Source organism: Ovis aries, chromosome 14 (assembly GCF_016772045.2).
Source record: "Ovis aries strain OAR_USU_Benz2616 breed Rambouillet chromosome 14, ARS-UI_Ramb_v3.0, whole genome shotgun sequence".
NCBI classification, from domain to species: Eukaryota; Metazoa; Chordata; class Mammalia; order Artiodactyla; family Bovidae; genus Ovis; species Ovis aries.
The window spans coordinates 14,329,730-14,348,904 of NC_056067.1; the positions used below are offsets into that span (position 1 = coordinate 14,329,730).

Genomic DNA, 19,175 nt, shown 5'->3' on the forward strand with positions numbered 1-19,175 from the left:
CTGCTGGTGCTAGTGAGGAGGGGGCCTGCCGCAGCGCCGGTGTCTGTCCTGTCCCGACTGGCCTCCAGTGACAGCCTGCTTCTGCCTCTGCAGAAACACACCGAGGAGATCACCAAGATGCGCAACGACTTTGAGAGGCAGGTGCGAGGTCAGTGCTTCCTGCGCTCCACTGTGTAAGGCAGCCCGAGAGCCCCTCCTGTCAGGAAGGAACTGCCCTCCAGTTAAAACAGCCCAGACATGTGGAGTGAGAGGACGTGGTCATTTCTAAGGCTGGTGTCTGTGGGAAGTGGGAGGCTGGGAGGACCCCCTCACCCCCCTGCCCTGGCACACAGTGACTCCTGGAGCAGGTCGCCCAGCTAGGGGGAGGCATGCTGTCCCTCCTGTCCTGCAGAGGCGCCGACCTCAGCCACAGTCTGGCTGGATGGCCGTGGTCCATGTCCCCTGGCACTGGGTGACGCTTGGCTGTTGGGATCCCCGAGGCAGGGACTGATCAGCGGTGCCTGCAACAGGCAGAGGAGGGCATGTGCTGGTGCCACACAGCAGGAGAAGCACCCCGCCCTGACCCCCTGTCAGCAGCCTCCATCCCCTGGGAGGTCTCCTGTCTTGGGCACAGCCGCCATCTGTTCTCGTCGCCACGGCACCAGGGGTTCTGCTCAGTTGCTCTGGGTGCTGCTCCCTTTCAGAAATCGAGGCCAAGTACGACAAGAAGATGAAGATGCTTCGGGACGAGCTCGACCTGCGTAGGAAGACAGAGATACACGAGGTGGAGGAGAGGAAGAACGGCCAGATCACCACGCTGATGCAGCGACACGAGGAGGCCTTCACCGACATCAAGAACTACTACAACGACATCACCCTCAACAACCTGGCTCTCATCAACTCCCTCAAGGTGCCGCCGGGGCTGCCTGCCACCTCGGGCCCACACCCCTGCTCGTAGACACACCTGGCCTTCAGCGGCCCCTGATTGAAACGCACAGATTGTGAGTCCCCTCACGTGGTGGGGAAGTCATAGGCCCATGCGCACCAGGGGTCTCGTCGCACCTAAGTGCTGGTAGTAAACACAGCGGAAGCTCTGCTTGCATGTAGGCCGCATTACTAGAGAATTCAGAAACTATTCTCCGTGTTTACACACGGAACACATGCCCCAGGACCATCCTCTCTGGGCAGGAGAGCTCGCAGCCCCCGTGCAGGCCACAGCCCCCAGTCCTGCCACCAACATCCCCCTCCCGCTCCTCCCCTGGCGCCCCCAGGAGCAGATGGAGGACATGAGGAAGAAGGAGGAGCACATGGAGAAGGAGATGACGGAGGTGGCCATGCAGAACCGGCGCCTGGCGGACCCCCTGCAGAAGGCTCGGGAGGAGATGAATGACATGCAGAAGAAGCTCGGGGGCTATGAGAGGGACAAGCAGATCCTGGTGGTGGGTTTCCGCTGCATTCCCAGGCCTCCCTGGTGTGAAGGGGCAGGAAGGTCGGGCAGGTGTCTCCCGAGTCCCAGAGTGGAGGTGCTGAACCCCTCTGTCCCCTGCCTGGTGACCTCCTGGGGGCACATGGGGTTGGCACCTGTTCTGGGAGCCAGGTGGCCCCTGGCTGCCATGGTGGGGCTCGGTCCATTGTGTCCGGGAGCCATTCGCTCTGATGATCACCTCACCTGCTTATCCCTCCTGAGCTGCATCTTGTGGGTGCCTGAACTGAGGGTGCTTTCTGACCCTTCTCTCCAGTGCACAAAAGCCCGTCTGAAAGTCACTGAGAAGGAGCTGAAGAGCCTGAGGTGGGAGCACGAGGTACTGGAGCAGCGATTCATCAAGGTGGGCTCCAGGTTATCTGGGGGGCTCCTGGCATGTCTGGGGGGCTCCTGTTGTGTCTGGGGGCTCCCAGGGCATCTGGAGGACTCCTGGCATGTCTGAGGGCTCCTGGCACATCTCAGGGGCTGGGTCCCCTGCTCTGGTTCCTCCCCGTTCTGCAGGGCTCTCAGTGGACGAGGTTGATGTCTTAGCAGTTCCCCACTGCTCTCCCCTTGGGCTGGCCTCTGAAGCAGTGGTGGTCTGGCCCATCTTTCATCCCTGTGTGTGTCTCCGAGTCCTAACCCTTTATGTGTGTGTCATAGGAAGCCTGTGGGTGAAAATGCAAGGCCTTGGGGCTGCACGCTGGTCCTCACACATGGCGACAGCACCCCGAGTTCTTCCAAACTCTCGAGTGTGCTGGTGTAGGGCCTTGCTTCCCAGAAGTGGGGGCACCTGGCACATGCTGGCCTATTCCTCCCAGCCCACGTTTCTCTCCAGAGTAGCCTGTGTCCCCTGGTGAAAATCCCTTGTCAGTCCTTACTGCTATAGGCACCCTGTTAGGTACATCTTTGTGTGGTGTGTGACCCTTTTTTGGAATGGTGATTCCTAGCAGAGGAATTGGTGGGTCAGACGGCTAGTGTTGAGAATGTGGACGATCTGCCTGAGGGCTGTTCAGAGTTGTGGCCTCATCCATGGTTTCCCAGGGGGCCGTCCCCCATCCCAGGTCCTCACTGATGGGACTGGGTGCGTGTGTCTCACTGAGCGTGCTTCTCTGCAGACAGCGCCCCCACGTGCTTGGTTCCCGGGGTCTGGCTGAGGGCAAGCACCTGTGTGTCAGCTGTTAGCACCTTTCCCACTGAAACACTCTCATAGACTGTGACGGTGGAAAGGACCCAGTTCCTTGGGAACATCCCACAAGCAGCTGGATCTGGAGTCACCCCACAGGGGCCTCCGAGGGCCCTGCAGGCAACAGGGAGATGCTGCTCCCACTGGTCAAAGTGGGCATGAGTCGGGAGGAGGCAGCTCAGGCAGGCTCAGGCCATGTAGGTCTGCACTCTCTGCCCCTTGCCCTCCATTTGTCTACACAGTATGTGAGAGAGGCAGTGTCCTGGAAAGCCAGGGTCATCAGGTTTTAAAGAGCAGAGGGCCTGGGAGTGGACGGAAGCAGATGTGAGGTGTGGCAATGTGGCCAGAAGGATGGGGCCACAGGTTTGCAGCGCAGTGCTCGTCGCGCCTCGCAGTGCTGTGTGTTCTTTACGGGCGTGGAGAACATTCTGGAAGGAGTCCCAGCCAGTGCTCAGATGGTGGCCTCTGGGAAGTGGGGTTTAGGAGGGTCACTTTTTCCTGTTACACCCCTGCTAAGTCTTGACTTCTAAATGGTGCACAGTTAAAAGAAGACGCGGAAGCACGTTGTCCTTGGTGGGCAGGCAGCTGGCTGTAGGATCTGGGGCAGATGGAGGGGACCTCCTCAAGGGCCCCCACCCCAGCATTGCTGAGTCTGAGGCCCTGATCTCCTGTGGGGATGATTAGGGGTGGGGTGCGCTCCTGAGCCTGCTGCCCAGACCCAGGGCAGGGCTGGCTCTGGCTTCTTGGTGGGAGGGTCTCTCTGCAGCTCATCCTGGGGGCCCCCATGGCTTCCTGCCACACCTCCCAGAGGTATTTTCTCCTGCCTCCCATTGTGTGGACACCGTACTCCTTTAATTTGGTTGCAGAGAGTGGGGCTCGGGCACAGACCAGCCTGCCCATGGCCAGACGCTGGGGAAGGCGGGGGCGTGGCCCTGGGCAGAGCGGGAGGGGCGTCCTGCCAGCGAGGTACCCGTGCCTCACAGGTGCAGCAGGAGCGGGATGACCTGTACCAGAAGTTCACCACGGCCATCCTGGAGGTGCAGCAGAAGGCGGGTTTCAGGAACCTCATCCTGGAGCGCAAGGTGCAGGCGCTGGTTGCTGCCGTGGAGAAGAAGGAGGTGCAGTTCAATGAGGTGCTAGCAGCCTCCAACCTGGACCCCGCGGCCCTGACCCTCGTGTCCCGCAAGCTGGAGGTAGGCCTCGAGGGCTGTGCTTGGGGCTCCGTCCCTCCAGGGCAGACCCTCAGTCAGCCTCGGGGAGGGGCGATCGCAGTTTCCTGGCCAGAGTGCCCAGGTCCGTGAGCGCCGTGGACTCCTAGCTCCAGTGTCTTCAAGGTCTCCCCAGCCCCTCTTTGGCCTTTAAACCCTCCTAGCCTGAGTCCACTACCCGCTCCAGCTTGGTCTCTTAGCCGAGGCCACAGCCGCCATCTGCCTGGACACTAAGCTATGCTGGAAGAGACCACGGCGGGCGAGAGGCAGGCCTGCGGTGGCCTGTGCGGCGGGTGGTGGGAAGGTTTCCCTGGGAGGCATGCCTGAGCACAGGCTGAGCGTCTGTTCCTGTGAGCGTCCGCAGTTGTCTGTGGTGTTCCCCTGGGGCAGGCTGTCCTGGGCACCGGGCATTGCTGGGAAAGGACAGATGAGGCCTCGGTGCCCAAGGGCCAGAGGGCCTGACCGCGCCTGGCAGGGACCCCGCCCAGAGCTGGGCCTTGACCTCTGCTCCCTGACCTGCTCTCTCCCTGTGTCACAGAAAGAGCAGGTGACGGGGACAGGAGTCTCTGGTGTTGCCAGGGTGGCGTGGCCTGGCTCTGGGGTCCTGGTCAACTGGGTGACCTGAGGCTCCTAGGCCCGAGGTTAGGTCCCCTCCGGGTCTAGGGGGTGGACATACACTGGGGTCTCACTCTGAGGCCTTCCCACAGCAGTCCCTCCCTGTGTGGATGTCCCTGAGGTGGGGCCAGGCTGTGGTTCCCTGATACCTTCCTCTCCCCAGGACGTTCTGGAATCGAAGAACAGCGCCATCAAGGATCTGCAATACGAGCTGGCCCGGGTGTGCAAGGTGCGGAGGGCCCCCCACCCCCCCTCACCCAGGAGCCCCCCATCTTGATGCTGACTCCCCAGATCAGGGTGCTGACCCAGTCTGAGGCCATCGGTGCCCGCCTGGGTCACTGGGCCTGTGTGTGGCCGAGCCTCTGCTGGCGCCTCCCAGTGCACAGCCTGCCTGGTGTCCCATGTGGCCCTTGCTCTGGCACCGTGGTGCTAGCCTGGCCTCTGGGGCAGTTGCCAGGGGGTTCTCTTTGCTCCCCCAGGTTAACGTCCACGTCCTCCATGTGGGGGCAGTTAGGGCTCCAGCCTTTCTCAACCACTCATGGAGGCTTCCTGCATAGTGCCCTGACCCTGGTACCATCTGTGTCCTGCACTGAGTGTCCCCAGCTCCCCAGCTGAGCCCACAGCTCTGTCAGGGCTTGGCCCGTGGGGACACAGATGCAGTGCTGCCTGCAGAGAGCAGACACCCCACAAGTGTGACTCAGACACGAGCCCTGGGTCTTGGAGCCCGGGTGAAGGCATTGCCATCATGGGCACTGCGCTCCTTGGTGACCAAATGCCCTGGCCTTCCCTGCCCATCGGGCCCTCCCTGGGTGCTCTGGCAACCCTGATGCGTACTCGCAGAAAATTAGGGCCATGCACTGGGTGCGTGTGGCTCTCGGGAGGACTTCCGTAACCCACATCTGATTGTCGGGAGGGCTGAGCCCCAGAGAAGGAGGAGGGCCGGGGCCCATACCCTGGAGCCGGTCCTTACTCACCCTTCCGTCTCAGCTCCCAGCATCTTGTCATGATAATGCTGAAGACAAGGTGTCCCTTTGAGCTTTTGTCCTGAGTCAGGCTGGGCTCTCAGCATGTAACATGCTCCGCTCATCGCATCCTTACCACCACCTTGTGAAATGTGCTCTTTGAGAAAAAGTAGGGGGGACAGAGATCCTGCCTACATCGGTCCTGCCAGCACCATTGCCCAGACCTTGGCTTTTCTGGGAAGGGGAAAGGGAATAGATGCCAACAGACATGGCGGGGAGTGTGGTTCCTAGGAAGGCAGGATTGGTGAGCCTGAGTGAGAGCCTGCGGGAACCAGGAACTCTGAGTGCACCCTCTTCAGCCTCCCTAGCCATGAATCAGGGACGTTACTGGAGGTCCCGCACATGAAGTAGTTGGGTAGCACCTGCTGAAGTTCTTAGACTTGGGCCACGCTTGTTCTCTCAGTAGGGAAGCCCCTGGTTATCTTCCAGCTGAGCTGGGAGGTGTCTGTGCATGACCACCACCACCCGCTTACCTGGAACCGTACTTCCGTGGGTGGGGCCTCAGTGACTTCAGCCCTCCTTCCACAGGGCCTTTCTTGGGTGAGTTTGGTCTTATGGAGGCCAGTCACCCGGGTTTGTTCTGCTTACTTTACTCATCCCCTGGAGAGTCATGTGCTCTGAAAAGCTTTACATGCCTGTTTGCACCGCTAACTGCCGAGCAAATGCTCTCCTTAAGACTGGGACATTAAGAGGGGGAATGACAGAACAGGGTCAGCACAGGCTGAGAGGCCACAGGTGGTGGTGGCTGAGACCACGTCTCTCAGGCTGACAGCCCGATCAAACGGGGGCTGTTAGAAAGCAACAGGACGCCCCAGTGGAGTCACTTGTGTGAGCCCGACCAGGGCTTCTGCCTGAACTGACCGCCACCTCGGCCTCTCCAGGAGTGGAGATTCTGACCCATCAGCCTGGGGCTTTCTGGTCAGCACTAGGGAGGTGACCTACTAAAGACCCCTGCCTCCCTCAGGGAAGGCACCGTTGTTGGAGGGTGGCCGCACCCTGCCCCTCCATGCCCATTGAGCCTCCATCTTGTGCAGCTCCTTGGAGGGCCCTTCTGTTTAACAAGTGGCTGTTGCCGACTCAGGAAGCCCCAAGTAGAGCTAGTTAAATCTAAGTCTTTAAACTTATATAAATGTGTGTGGGCCTGGGCCTGGGCCTGGCACAGTCAGAACCTGGAAAAGGCGTGTCCTTCACGGGGCTGGGTGGCCTGAGCAAGGGTCACCCCAGCTACCCCCACCCCCCGACAACACCGCTGTGTCCCTGCAGGCCCACAATGACTTGCTGCGCACATATGAGGCAAAGCTCCTGGCCTTCGGAGTCCCCCTGGACAACGTGGGTTTCAAGCCCCTGGAGACCGCTGTGATCGGGCAGACGCTGGGACAGGGCCCTGCAGGACTTGTGGGCACCCCAACGTAGCCCCAGCCTGGGTGAGGTCCCCCCACAGCAAAGACAGCAGGTATTTGTTCTGTAGACATGTGTTGTCAGAGAATGAAGGTTTCCACGTGTGCTGCGTGTCCTCGTGTGGCTGTGGGGAGAGGTGCCCCCAGGCTCCCCAGTGCTCCTCCTGTGCGCACGCCCGCCCCTCATCCCCCCAGGGCAGCTCCCACCAAGCTTGCCTCATGACTGAAGCCACCTCGCAGATGTCAGCAGCAACTTTATTGAAGCCTGAGTGACACCTGCCCCTGCGACATGGGGCCAGAATGTCCCAGGTAAAGTGTGACCCTCGTGCCCATCAGGAACTTGCCCACCCGCTGCTTGGGGGAGGCCTGGTCTGCTGTGGCGCCATGTCCGTGCCCACAGGCTGGCTGCCGGTCAGCTGCTAGCTCCCTCGGTATGTGGTGTAAGACCACGGGCTCAGCAGCAGTGGCACGTGGAACTTGTGGGTCTCATTTGTGATGGTGAAAACGACCTGCGGGGAGAGGGGGCACTGGGAGTGCACACAGCCTGGCCCAGCAGAGACAAGACTGTGGGTGGGGCTGGGGTCTGCCCAGGGGAAGCACTCAGTCTGAGGGGCCCCTGGGCCTGAAGGTTCCCAAGGGTTAGGACCACCCTGAACAGGTCAGGTGAAGGGGACAGAGACTGGAAGGGCTCGGGTGAACCTCTGTCCGCCTGGGCTGAGTCAGCCTGACTGTGGGGTGGCGCGGCACGGGCATGGTGTGGTCAAGGCCAGGAGCTCAGAGCAGGTGCTTATTGGGATGGGGGGCAGGACCAGCCTGCGGGTCACAGTGCATCTCAGGCCTCCACCCGTCTGGCCCTCACCTCCACGTATGGGTAGAAGCTTTCCTGGCCCCTCTTCTGCCAGTAGCCCTCGGTGTCAAAGGACAGCTTGTAGGTGCCTGCCTTCATCTGGCCTGGAGGTAGGAGCCCAGGGCAGCGGCCGTCACGATCTGTGCAACTGGGGAGAAGGGGGTTGCTGCAGAGGGGTCCCTGCCTGGGTCTCCTGGGTCTGTGTGGCCAGTGGCCTGACTCGGACCTAGGTGAGCAGGGCCTGGGTGGCTCTGCAGCAGGGCAGTGTCCAGGACCAGGGCTATGTCCCCTCACTGTCCTTAGGGAACCCCAGAGAAGAGAAGGGAAAGAACCTTCCCTTCCCCCCCACTTCATGTCTGGCACAAAGACTTCACATTTTCTCTAGGCGTAAGAGTGCTTATTTACAAATCAAAAAAAATAGGTTGTACTAGCTGTACTGTTTCATAACGTGTGCATGTGGGCTAAGTCACTTCAGTCGTAACCAACTCTCTGTGACCCTTGGACTGTAGCCCATCAGGCTCCTCTGTCCATGGGATTTCACAGGCAAGAATACTGGAGTGGGTAGCCATACCCTCCTCCAGGAGATCCTCCCAACCCAGGGATCGAACCCATGTCTCTGAAGTCTGCGTTGGCAGCCGGGTTCTTCACTGCTATCACCACCAGGGACGTGTAAAAACCAAGTACTTGCTGTTCACTACATTGCGCTTTCTGGGTGAGTGACTGCCAGGCTGCCATCCGCGTGTTTCCAGCTGCAGTGCCGGAGGCTCTGAGGGCCTCTGCTCACCAGGAGGCCATGCTCTCAAGTGTCTGTGCTGTGATCAGCATCAGCAGCACTTACCAGCGCAGTTTAGGGGGTTGGGAGTGGCTCTGTGTGGCTCCATGTGCTCCTCCATGCTCAGATTTGACCTGGACCCCCTTTCATGAAGGGCTCCATAGCCTCAGGCCCCAAGCCTTTGAGGTCCACCAGGGGCAGGGGCCTCCTGCCTCACCTTCCATCTCCTCATGTGTGGAAGGGTTTCCTGCAGGGTCTGTACACAGGGTACAGTGAGAACCTAACAAATGTCCAGTGCTCAAGAGCTGCCCAGCACAGGTCACCGCCAGTCAGAGTGACAACCAGGCCTCTCCAATCCCTCCTCAGGCCTCAGCTGGCCAGTGGGCAAGGAGAGACAGAGCCCTGTCCCAGCGCAGTGGGCACTCGGTGTGAGCTCTGCCAGCAAGGCTGTAGCACGACCAGGACTACTCAGCCTGTTGAAACAGAGGCTCTGAGATTCTGCAGGGAGACCGGCCGGCCGGGTCAGCCCTGCCACTTGCCAGCTGTGCCCACACCCTTTGCCCTGGTGCAGGGCCCCTTGCAGGGGGGGTGGGTGAGGTGGGGGGTGTTCTGGATTGAGCCCTGCCCCAGACCACCCTCCTACCTTTTCTTCAGCTCGGTCCACTGTTGGCCACAGTCCTCGAGCCTGGACAGACGGAGGTAGAGGCCTTGGGCCGGGAGCCCTGAGGCAGTGTCCAGCACATGTGTGGTCAGCGGGCTGCTGCCTGGCTCCATGCCTCTGCCCTAGGCCACAAGAGGGGCAGGGATGCGCTTGCGGGGCAGACGTTGTGTCCACACCCCTTGGTAGGAGGCAGTGCCTTGGAGTAAACAGCCCCCTGATCAAAGTCCCAAACTGCCCTGGGCAGGGTTGGGTGAGGGAGGTGCTGGGGGTGGGAGTGGCATTGGGTAACATATTGCCATACACAATGCTGACCCTTCCCCTTCCTCCCAGCACCGAAGGGGTCTCTACACCCAGAGCACCCTGGCCACCTTGAACCTCGTCAGGGCCTGGGTGGCCTCAGGGGCTTCTCTCTGAATCCAGCTCTGTCCCCTGATCCGCGGGCCACCTCAGAACTTAGCCCCAGGTGGAGGAGAGGTCAGGGGCTCCGGACCAGGTCTGTTCCCCTACCTCCTGGAAGCCCACGTGTCGCTGGAGTGTCTGCAGCCTCTGGGCGGCCCCAGAGCTCATGTCGCCGACCTGGGGACTGGCGAGGAGGCCAGCGGTCACACCACACCGCCACCCCCAGAACCTCCCTGGGAAGCCCTACCCTGGCACCTCCCACGTGTCCGGCCAATCCAGGGAGGAGTGGAAGGTGCCCAGCCAGAGGGTCCTAGGGGTCTTCTGGGTGGTGGTTGCGGGGGCCAACAGAGCGAACGCAGTGCGCAGACCTACGGAGGCTCCTCCGGGCGGAAGTAGAGGGGCCCTGCAGCGTAGGGTTGGGAGCAGGGGTGGGGTACGAGGGGCGGGTCTCGGATGTGGGGGTGGAGTGTTGGGCGGGACCGGACGGGGAGGGGCGCAGCACGGGCAGGGGGTGGTGGGGGAAAGGCGGGGCGGCGCTTCAGCTGGGGTCCGCGCCGGCGGCTGCTGGAAGCAGAGCAGTGAACCCAGTCACCCCCAGGGCCCTACACCAGTGCTGTTTCTTTTCCTTCCTTGGACGGTCAGGATCTGCTGGAAGCCCCGACAGGCCGCGTGGATGTTCCTCAGGCAGGACCGACCCCCGGGTTGAGAGTGACAGTGTGGGGTGACACCCTTGTGGTTGCGTTTTACCCCCTCCTACCTGCTCTGACCCTCGACCCCCAAGGTGCAGGGACCTGGCACACTGACAGCGTAGGGTGAGGGCTGTGCAGAAATGAAGGAAGAGACAAGTCTGAGCGCACAGGCGTGAAACCCATCGTTGTACTACAATATTATGTGATGTGCGCACGAACAGATTTTATATAACAGATAAAAATAATGGCATTCTGTATTTACAGTCTGCGTGACATTGTCTGACGAGTTGTGTTGCTCTGGGTGTGGGGTCGTTTTTCTTCTCGCTAAACTGCATGTTCTAATGATCCGATAGTGAGCGACCTCAGTTTGAGCTTTAAGGATCAAGCCCCTCTGAGGTGGGGAAAGAGACCTCTGGCAAAGTTTGTGCATTGGTTACAACTGCTTTGGAGATAACCAGGGAGTGTGTGTTTGAGATGTAAATATGATGACGTTTGGCAGGGCTTATGTTTTTAGGAGGTGACCCCACAGAGACTCACACACCTGTTTAGGCAAACTGCTATGGGGATGGGACCAGAAACAAGCTTACTTCCCCCATGAGGGATAATTAAATCAATGAACTCCTCTGCACACTGGCAGCTGTGCGGCCCTGTCCCGAGAGTGAGTCCAGTACAGCCCAGTACAGAGAATGAACTGAGTACCGAGAATGAACCCAGTACAGAGAATGAACCCAGTACAGAGTGAGCCAAGTACAGAGAGTGAACCCGGTACAGAGAATGAACTGAGTACAGATAGTGAGCCAAGTACAGAGAGTGAACCTGGTACAGAGTGAGTCCAGTACAGCCCAGTGCAGAGAATGAACCCAGTCCATAGAGTGAGCCCGGTCCAGAGAGTGAGCCCAGTCCAGCCAAGTACAGAGAATGAGCCCAGTACAGAGAGTATGCCCAGTACAGCCCAGTACGGAGAGTGAGCCCAGTGCAGAGTGTTGGTGTGTGAGGTGAGCGGTGAGAAGTGGCTGGTGACTAGGGGGAGAGGCAGCTTTAGCCTCATGTTTGAATCTGCAGCAGCTTTCACTCCATTACAAGGGTTCGTTCCCCTCTTCACCGTCACAGGCTCAGGGTGCAGCTGTCAGAGTCTCCGTGTCGCAGAGGACAAAGTTGATGTGCAAAGGGGCTGTGTGCTGGAAAACTTTCTGGTGTGGGACACAGGCGAGTGATGCCAGGACCATGTCAGGGATGAGCAGTGTCAATGGGCTGATCATTTTCACTCTGTAACCTTTCCTTGCACACGTACAGTCTCAAATGTCAGAAGCAAGCTAACAAAAACAACAATCAAACTTTTTTTGGCTGCCCTGTCACCCCCTCTGTTTAGAGCCCTGAAACCTTCTCTGCCCAAGAGAGAACCTAGTCCTGGGAGAGCGCTGGGCAGGGCAGGGCATTGCCACAGCTGCTTCTGTGGCCCCACCAGGGCCCCTGCCCAGCCTGCAGGCTTCACCTGGAACCTGAGAGGGCAGCAGATTGACTAAGAGCAAGCAAGGGGTCCAGCCTAGTAGTGCCAGGGCCAGCCATGCCACGTTCACCATGTGACCCCTAAGCGGTAGCTGCCACACAGCACCTTAAGGCTCCTGGGAGCAAAGTGCAGCTCTGCTGGTGGGCCTGCCCTTCTCCTCCCACTCCCTTTTCTGACTGTGTGATGTGATGCTGGAGGTGCAGCAGCTCCCCAGCACCAGGAGGCACAACTTGTGCTAAGGAAGACATGAGATCACAAGGAGGAGACAGGCAACTCCCTTTCTGATGTTGCCTCTGGGCCTCCTGGCAGGTACGTGGGGCCTTTTGTGTCTGGACTGTGTATGGATGTGAGAGTTGGACTGTGAAGAAGGCTGAGCGCCGAAGAATTGATGCTTTTGAACTATGGTGTTGGAGAAGACTCTTGAGAGTCCCTTGGACTGCAAGGAGATCCAACCAGTCCGTTCTGAAGGAGATCAACCCTGGGATTTCTTTGGAAGGAATGATGCTAAAGCTGAAACTCCAGTATTTTGGCTACCTCATGCGAAAAGCTGACTCATTGGAAAAGACTTTGATGCTGGGAGGGATTGGGGGCAGGAGAAGAAGGGGACGACAGAGGATGAGATGGCTGGATGGCATCACTGACTCGATGGACGCGAATCTGAGTGAACTCTGGGAGTTGGTGATGGGCAGGGAGGCCTGGCGTGCTTCATTCATGGGGTTGCAGAGTCGGACACGACTGAGCGACTGAACTGAACTGAACTGTGTTTTCTTGAGTGACCTTAAACCACTCCTTTTGATTGTTCCAAGCATGTAGCCCGAAGCATTCTCCCTGAGGAGGTTGAGATCATGCAGGTAGCATATGTAACAACACATAGGGTGCTCAGTACCATGGAACTGACAGTCCTTCCCGGGCAGTCGTGACCCTGAACAGTGACAAGAAACTCTCCCCGTTGTGGTCCCAGGGAGAAGGAAGCTGGTCTGCCTGCTGTCCGGGTCCGAGCCGGTGCTGGGAGGTCCCTGTCCTACCCTGACCACTGGAGTGGCCCAGGTGGGTGCAGCCTCTCAGGCTCCTCTGAGCCCCTGCTTCACACCTGTCTCGAGTCCTTCCAGGCTGCTGTGACAGGTATTTGTGGTGGGAACTCAACAGAAAGGGTGTGAAGGCAGCTGGGACCTTCCTTCACCAAGGACATAACATTGCCAGGTACACTGAGGTGATGCAGGTGTTGGGGAGGCCATTTCAGATGGCGGTGCATGCTGAGAAGGACACAGGGCACGGGGTGCCAGAGGCTGACGGGCAGTGAGTTCAGAGAGTCGCCTTCTCGGAGGACGGGAGATGCTCAGATAGAACTGCGGCTGCGGGCTGGAGTTTCAGGAGGGCCGGCCGATGGGCTGGGGATGGTGAGGCCAGGGCCAGTGGCCACAGGAAGGGTGCGCTTGGCCCCTGGTAGAATTTCTGTTCCCCAAGGACTGGGGTTATTATCTGTCTCCTGACAGCTGTTCCTGTGCCTGGAACATGACCTGGCCAGAGGCAGGTGCTAAACAAATATCCTTTGAATGAATGGACAGTCTGACTGTGTAGATGCACAGGACAGACAGCGTCAGGCTTCAGAGTGGGGGTTAAGTAGATTAGGAGGCAGAGAGAGGCATACAGGGTTTCTAAGCCCAACCTCCCAGCCCCCGTAGGGCTCAGCTCCACCCAAGCCTATCTGTTCCCCCAGACACTCTTCTATGGTAAACTCGCTCTGGCCTTCGCTCACCTATGTGTCCTGTTCTGCATGTCTTAAATGGCTCTGAGTCTGTTCCCACCACCTGCACCTGGAGCTTCTTTATGCTTAAGCCAGGGAAGCCCCTTCCCTGCCTGGGGACGGCTGGACCTTGTCCGTGCCGTGGACTCTGCCCTCTGCACCCGTCTGCCCGTTCAGGTCACTGCCTCGTCCAGGCCTGGGAGCACTGATGGGTCGGGGTGTCCCCGCTGATTCTAGCAGTCCACCAGGCTGAGTCCCGCTGGGCTGCATCGGGACACTGCTGCTTACCAGTGACACAAGGGCCCCCCTAGAGCACAGGTCGTGGAATGTGGACTGGCCTCAGCTGGACTTTGCAGTCGGGCCAAAAGCCAGAGGGTCGATGCTGTTGGTGCCTGTGTATTTCTTGTTTGGAGATATGTCTGTTTAGTTCTTCTGCCCTTTTTTCAACTGGGTTGTTTGGCTTTTTCTTTTTTTGAGTTGTATGAGCTGTTTGTATGTTTTGGAAATTAAGTCCTTGTTGGTCACATTATTTGGAAATATTTTGTCCCATTCTGTAGGTTGTCTTTTTCATCTTATTTATGGTTTCCTCTGCTGTGCCAAAGCTTGTAAGTTTGATTAGGCCCCCTTTGTTTATTTTTGTTTTTATTTCTGTTGCCTTGGGAGACTGACCGAAGAAACCATTGGTGTGATTTATGTCAGAGAATGTTTTGCCTGTGCTGTCTCCTGGGGGTTGCTACAGTGTCGTGCCTTTCGTTTATGTCTTCATTGCTCTTGCCTGTTCTCGTTGGCTGCTGTGTCTGTCCCTCACCAGGTGGGACAAGTGTCGAGTCGGTGGCTTCACTGGTGGACCCCTGCTGACCCCCTGACTTGTGGGTCCATCCAGCAGTGGGTATGCTGGTGGTCTCCACGTGCTAGCTGATGTGACATGGCGCCGAGGGGTCTTGGCTGAGGGTGTTGGCGACGGCCGAGCTGTCTGTGCTGTCGGCTTCATTACTGCCACCCATGTCCAGCGCTGAGACTCACATCGCAGAGGTTCCTGTGGGGACAAAGGGGAGGGGAGTCGGTAGTCTCAGCCAGTGTGACAAAGCAAACTAGCATAAAATCTAAAATCAAATGTATCCCTTTTTAGTCTACTCATGATGGAGATGATAAAATGATATCAAATGATACAAGTTCCAGTTCAAATACTTCACCAAAGTATTTTAATAGTTTCCACATAGTTTGCTTACTCTTCCAAAAGTCTTTAGGGCATCCTTTCAATGTGACTGTCACTATCGGGGAACAGGTTCCTCTTGATGTGATTAACTTCAGGGACTGGGAAACTGTTAAGTGCTGAAGGGGAGGGTGATGCTCCACACTCCCACCTTTCCATCATGCACTGCTCCCTTCTCCCCGCCCTTGTTAGGGGAGTCTTATCTGGACACTGGCCACGGGGCTGGAGCTGGGCCGAGCATACAAACCAGAGGGGGAGAAGTGCTTGGTTGGGGCTGGCCTGACGGGTTAGGGGCATGTGTCCTGGTTGTTAGAACTGAGCCTCTTCTGTTTGGTCCACTGACGGCCTGAGATGGCCTTGGCCTCACGTGGGTGATCAGAGCACAGCTTGTCTGCCTGCTGAGCAGCACAGGGTCTCATGTGAGTGATCAGAACACAGCTTGTCTGCCTGCTGAGCAGCGTGGGGGCAGAGGAGGCAGCTGGTCCACTGATGGGTCCTGAGATGGCCTTGGCCTCATGTGTGTGATCAGAACACAGCTCGTCTGCCTACTGAGCAGCACAAGGCCTCACGTGCGTGATCAGAACACAGCTCATCTGCTCGCTGAGCAGCATGAGGGCAGAGGAGGCAGCATTGGTGGTTGCAGGTCGGAGAGGAAGGAGAACACCCTCTCCCAGCTTCCTTTCCTGTGAAACACCTGGTACTTTTCAGTCCTAGGTGTTGGTCAGAGACTCTGGTTTGTGGACATGGCACCAACAGAAGCTTCCTGAGACACCGCGGTTGGAGGGGGGGGGCATGAATTTGAGAGCGGGACAGCACCCCTGCAGGGAGAGGTTGGCCCTGGAATGGCCAGTCATTCCTGTTTTCAGGGGCAGGAGTTGGGAGCATGAAAGGACAACCAGCAGCTGAGCAGGGATGGGGGCAGCCGCAGGGAGGAGGGCCTGTGAGCAGGAGGGACACAGCAGGGGCGGGGCTGCCAGTGGATGACCCTGGTCTGTGGGTGACCCCAGATAGTGGATAGTGGCAGCCCCACAATCCCAGAAGGGCCCCCTTGCTGTGAGATGCTGCCTCCCCAGCTTCCCCCCAGTCCCAGCACTCTGGACCAGGGTCTCTACTGCTTGAAACCACAAAAGCCTTTGCCGTCCTGGAGCTGCCCCTGCTCATCTCCAGAGGAACCGTCAGTGCAGTAAGATTTTCTTTGATATTCATACTTTAGTTTCCCAGAGTCTTCATATTTTCCCTGGTGGTGTTGCCATGTGTCACTAAGACCTTCCATTGTCTGACGGTGGGCTTCCTGTCACAGATCTCTCAGAGGCCATCTGCTGGGTGAATGCGGGTTTGCCAGACCTCTCAGAGGCCGTCCACTGGGCGAATGCAGGCTCTTGGTCATTCTGGTCTGTCACAGACCTCTCAGAGGTCGTCAAATGAATGCTCATTACTCTGGCCTGTCCAAGACCTCTCAGAGGCCATCTGTTGGGTGCATGTGGGCTTGTGGTCACTCTGGCCCGTCATAGACCTCTCAACCTCTCAGAGGCCATCTGTTGGGTGCATGTGGGCTTGCCAGACCTCTCAGAGGCTGTCCGCTGGGTGAATGCGGGCTCATGGTGACTCTGGTCTGTCACAGACCTCTCAGAGGCCATCCACTGGGTGAATGCGGGCTCGTGGTGATTCTGGTCTGTCACAGACCTCTCAGAGGCCGTCCACTGGGTGAATGCGGGCTCGTGATGACTCTGGTCTGTCACAGACCTCTCAGAGGCCGTCCGCTGGGTGAATGCGGGCTCGTGGTCATTGTGGTCTGTCACAGGTCTCTCAGAGGCTGTCTGATAGGTGAATGTGGGCTTGTGGTCACTCTGGTCTGTCATGGACCTCCCAGAGGCCATCTGTTGTGTGAATGCAGGCTCGTGGTTACTCTGGCCACACAGTCTCCATGGGGCTGTCAAGAGGCACTGTGTGGCTGCTCCAACTAGGGGCCCCTTATCCCACTCTTGCTGCCTACAAGCTAGGTCTAGAGAAGGCCAGTCCCAGTGAGAAGCTGCTTTCTGACTTCATCTCACATCCCAGGAACTAGTCTTCCAGCCTAAGCAGGTCATTCAGGATTTCCTGTGTTAGTGCTCATGGCTCACATCCCCTAGAGAGAGTGTTTGAGCTGGGGACACATGTCCCCTGCCACTGGACGTGACACAAGACTGTGTTCCCAGGGGTGGACCAGAAAGGGCTATGGGAGAACTTCTGCCCTACTTGCACTGTGCCCCCAGCCCCTTCCTTCTCCCCACTCAGGATGGAATGTGGGAGAGAAGGAGGGGAACCTGGGTCCCCAGTGAGGCCCTCTCAGAAAAGCTGGGCCTCGGTCGGGCTTGGAGTGTGTGACCAAGAGTTTTCTTGACAGGTCGCCACATTTAGAAGGCCTCCTGCAGTGTAGGTTTTAGGGCTACATAGCAACTCAGATCATGAACTCCTTATTGCGAAATTCAGACTCAAATTGAAGAAAGTAGGGAAAACTGCTAGACCATTTAGGTATGACCTAAATCAAATCCCTTATGATTATAGAGTGGAAGTGAGAAATAGATTTAAGGGCCTAGATCTGATAGAGTGCCTTATGAACTATGGACGGAGGTTCCTGACATTGTACAGGAGACAGGGATCAAGACCATCCCCATGGAAAAGAAATGCAAAAAAGCAAAATGGCTGTCTGGGGAGGCCTTACAAATAGCTGAGAAAAGAAGAGAGGCGAAAAGCAAAGGAGAAAAGAAAAGATATAAGCATCTGAATGCAGAGTTCCGGAGAATAGCAAGAAGAGATAAGAAAGCTTTCTTCAGTGATCAGTGCAAAGAAATAGAGGAAAACAACAGAATGGGAAAGACTAGAGATCTCTTCTAGAAAATTAGAGATACCAAGGGAACATTTCATGCAAAGATGGGCTTGATAAGGATCTCGATAAAGACTAGAGATCTCTTCAAGAAAATTAGAGATACCAAGGGAACATTTCATGCAAAGATGGGCTCGATAAAGGTATGGACCTAACAGAAGCAGAATATATTAAGAAGAGGTGGCAAGAATACACAGAAGAACAAAGATCTTCACGACCCAGATAATCATGATAGTGTGATCACTAATCTAGAGCCAGACATCGTGGAATGTGAAGTCAAGTGGGCCTTAGAAAGCATCACCAGGAACAAAGCTAGTGGAGGTGATGGAATTCCAGTTGAGCTGTTTCAAATCCTGAAAGATGATGCTGTGAAAGTGCTGCACTCAATATGCCAGCAAATTTGGAAAACTCAGCAGTGGCCACAGGACTGGAAAAGGTCAGTTTTCATTCCAATCCCAAAGAAAGGCAATGCCAAAGAATGCTCAAACTACCACACAATTGCACTCATCTCACAAGCTAGTAAAGTAATGCTCAAAATTCTCCAAGCCAGGCTTCAGCAATATGTGAACCGTGAACTTCCTGATGTTCAAGCTGGATTTAGAAAAGGCAGAGGAACCAGAGATCAAATTGCCAACATCCGCTGGATCATGGAAAAAGCAAGAGAGTTCCAGAAAAACATCTATTTCTGCTTTATTGACTACGCCAAAGCGTTTGACTGTGTGGATCACAAGAAACTGTGGAAAATTCTGAAAGAGATGGGAATACCATACCACCTGACCTTCCTCCTGAGAAATCTGTATGCAGGTCAGGAAGCAACAGTTAGAACTGGACATGGAACAACAGACTGGTTCCAAATAGGAAAAGGAGTACGTCAAGGCTGTATATTGTCACCCTGCTTATTTAACTTCTATGCGGAGAACATCATGAGAAACACTGGGCTGGAAGAAACACAAGCTGGAATCAAGACTGCTGGGAGAAATATCAATAACCTTAGATATGCAGATGATACCACCCTTATGGCAGAAAGGGAAGAGGAACTAAAAAGCATCTTGAGGAAAGTGAAGGAGGAGAGTGAAAAAGTTGGCTTAAAGCTCAACATTCAGAAAACAAAGATCATGGCATCTGGTCCCATCACTTCATGAGAAATAGATGAGGAAACAGTGTCAGACTTTATTTTTTGGGGCTCCAAAATCACTGCAGATGGTGATTACAGCCATGAAATTAAAAGACGCTTACTCCTTAGAAGAAAAGTTATGACCAACCTAGATAGTATATTGAAAAGCAGAGACATTACTTTGCCGACTAAGGTCCGTCTAGTCAAGGCTATCGTTTTCCTGTGGTCATGTATGGATGTGAGAGTTGGACTGTGAAGAAGGCTGAGCACCGAAGAACTGATGCTTTTGAACTATGGTGTTGGAGAAGACTCTTGAGAGTCCCTTGGACTGGAAGGAGATCCAACCAGTCCATTCTGAAGATCAGCCCTGGGATTTCTTTGGAAGGAATGATGCTAAAGCTGAAACTCCAGTACTTTGGCCACCTCATGCGAAGAGTTGACTCATTGGAAAAGACTCTGATGCTGGGAGGGATTGGGGGCAGGAGGAGAAGGGGATG

General features: G+C 56.6%; 2 protein-coding genes across 5 annotated transcripts in view; one reads left to right on the forward strand and one right to left on the reverse strand.

Moving 5' to 3' along the window:
• Positions 1–19,175, forward strand: part of GAS8 (growth arrest specific 8) — a 34,831-nt gene that overhangs the window by 8,317 nt on the left and 7,339 nt on the right. The window contains exons 5-11 of the mRNA XM_012189700.4: positions 94–148; positions 684–889; positions 1,251–1,418; positions 1,719–1,805; positions 3,611–3,820; positions 4,614–4,679; positions 6,736–6,925. Of these exons, the coding sequence (XP_012045090.2) occupies positions 94–148; positions 684–889; positions 1,251–1,418; positions 1,719–1,805; positions 3,611–3,820; positions 4,614–4,679; positions 6,736–6,885 (942 nt within the window). The 3' untranslated portion in view covers positions 6,886–6,925. The remainder of the gene's footprint in view (positions 1–93; positions 149–683; positions 890–1,250; positions 1,419–1,718; positions 1,806–3,610; positions 3,821–4,613; positions 4,680–6,735; positions 6,926–19,175) is intronic.
• LOC101109035 (5-hydroxyisourate hydrolase-like) lies at positions 7,106–9,942 on the reverse strand. Of its 4 annotated transcripts, none has more exons than XM_042231573.1 (4): positions 9,804–9,942; positions 9,132–9,271; positions 7,729–7,864; positions 7,106–7,378 (listed from the first exon to the last, which is right to left on the reverse strand). In XM_042231573.1, exons 2-4 carry the CDS (start codon positions 9,260–9,262, stop codon positions 7,289–7,291), a joined length of 357 nt encoding a protein of 118 aa, XP_042087507.1. In that variant the 5' UTR covers positions 9,263–9,271; positions 9,804–9,942; the 3' UTR covers positions 7,106–7,288. The 4 variants fall into 4 exon arrangements, with proteins under 4 accessions (XP_042087507.1, XP_042087505.1, XP_042087506.1 ...); XM_042231571.1 differs by having other exon boundaries at positions 9,657–9,942; XM_042231572.1 differs by having other exon boundaries at positions 7,106–7,413; positions 9,657–9,942.

Coding starts and splice junctions, on each gene's coding strand:
- LOC101109035 (XM_060398303.1), bottom strand. CDS start 8,070: ATGAAGTGGGGGGGAAGGGAAGGTTCTTTCCCTTCTCTTCTCTGGGGT. Junction 7,379..7,728: donor GCTTCTACCCATACGTGGAG/GTGAGGGCCAGA, acceptor CTCTCCCCGCAG/GTCGTTTTCACCATCACAAA.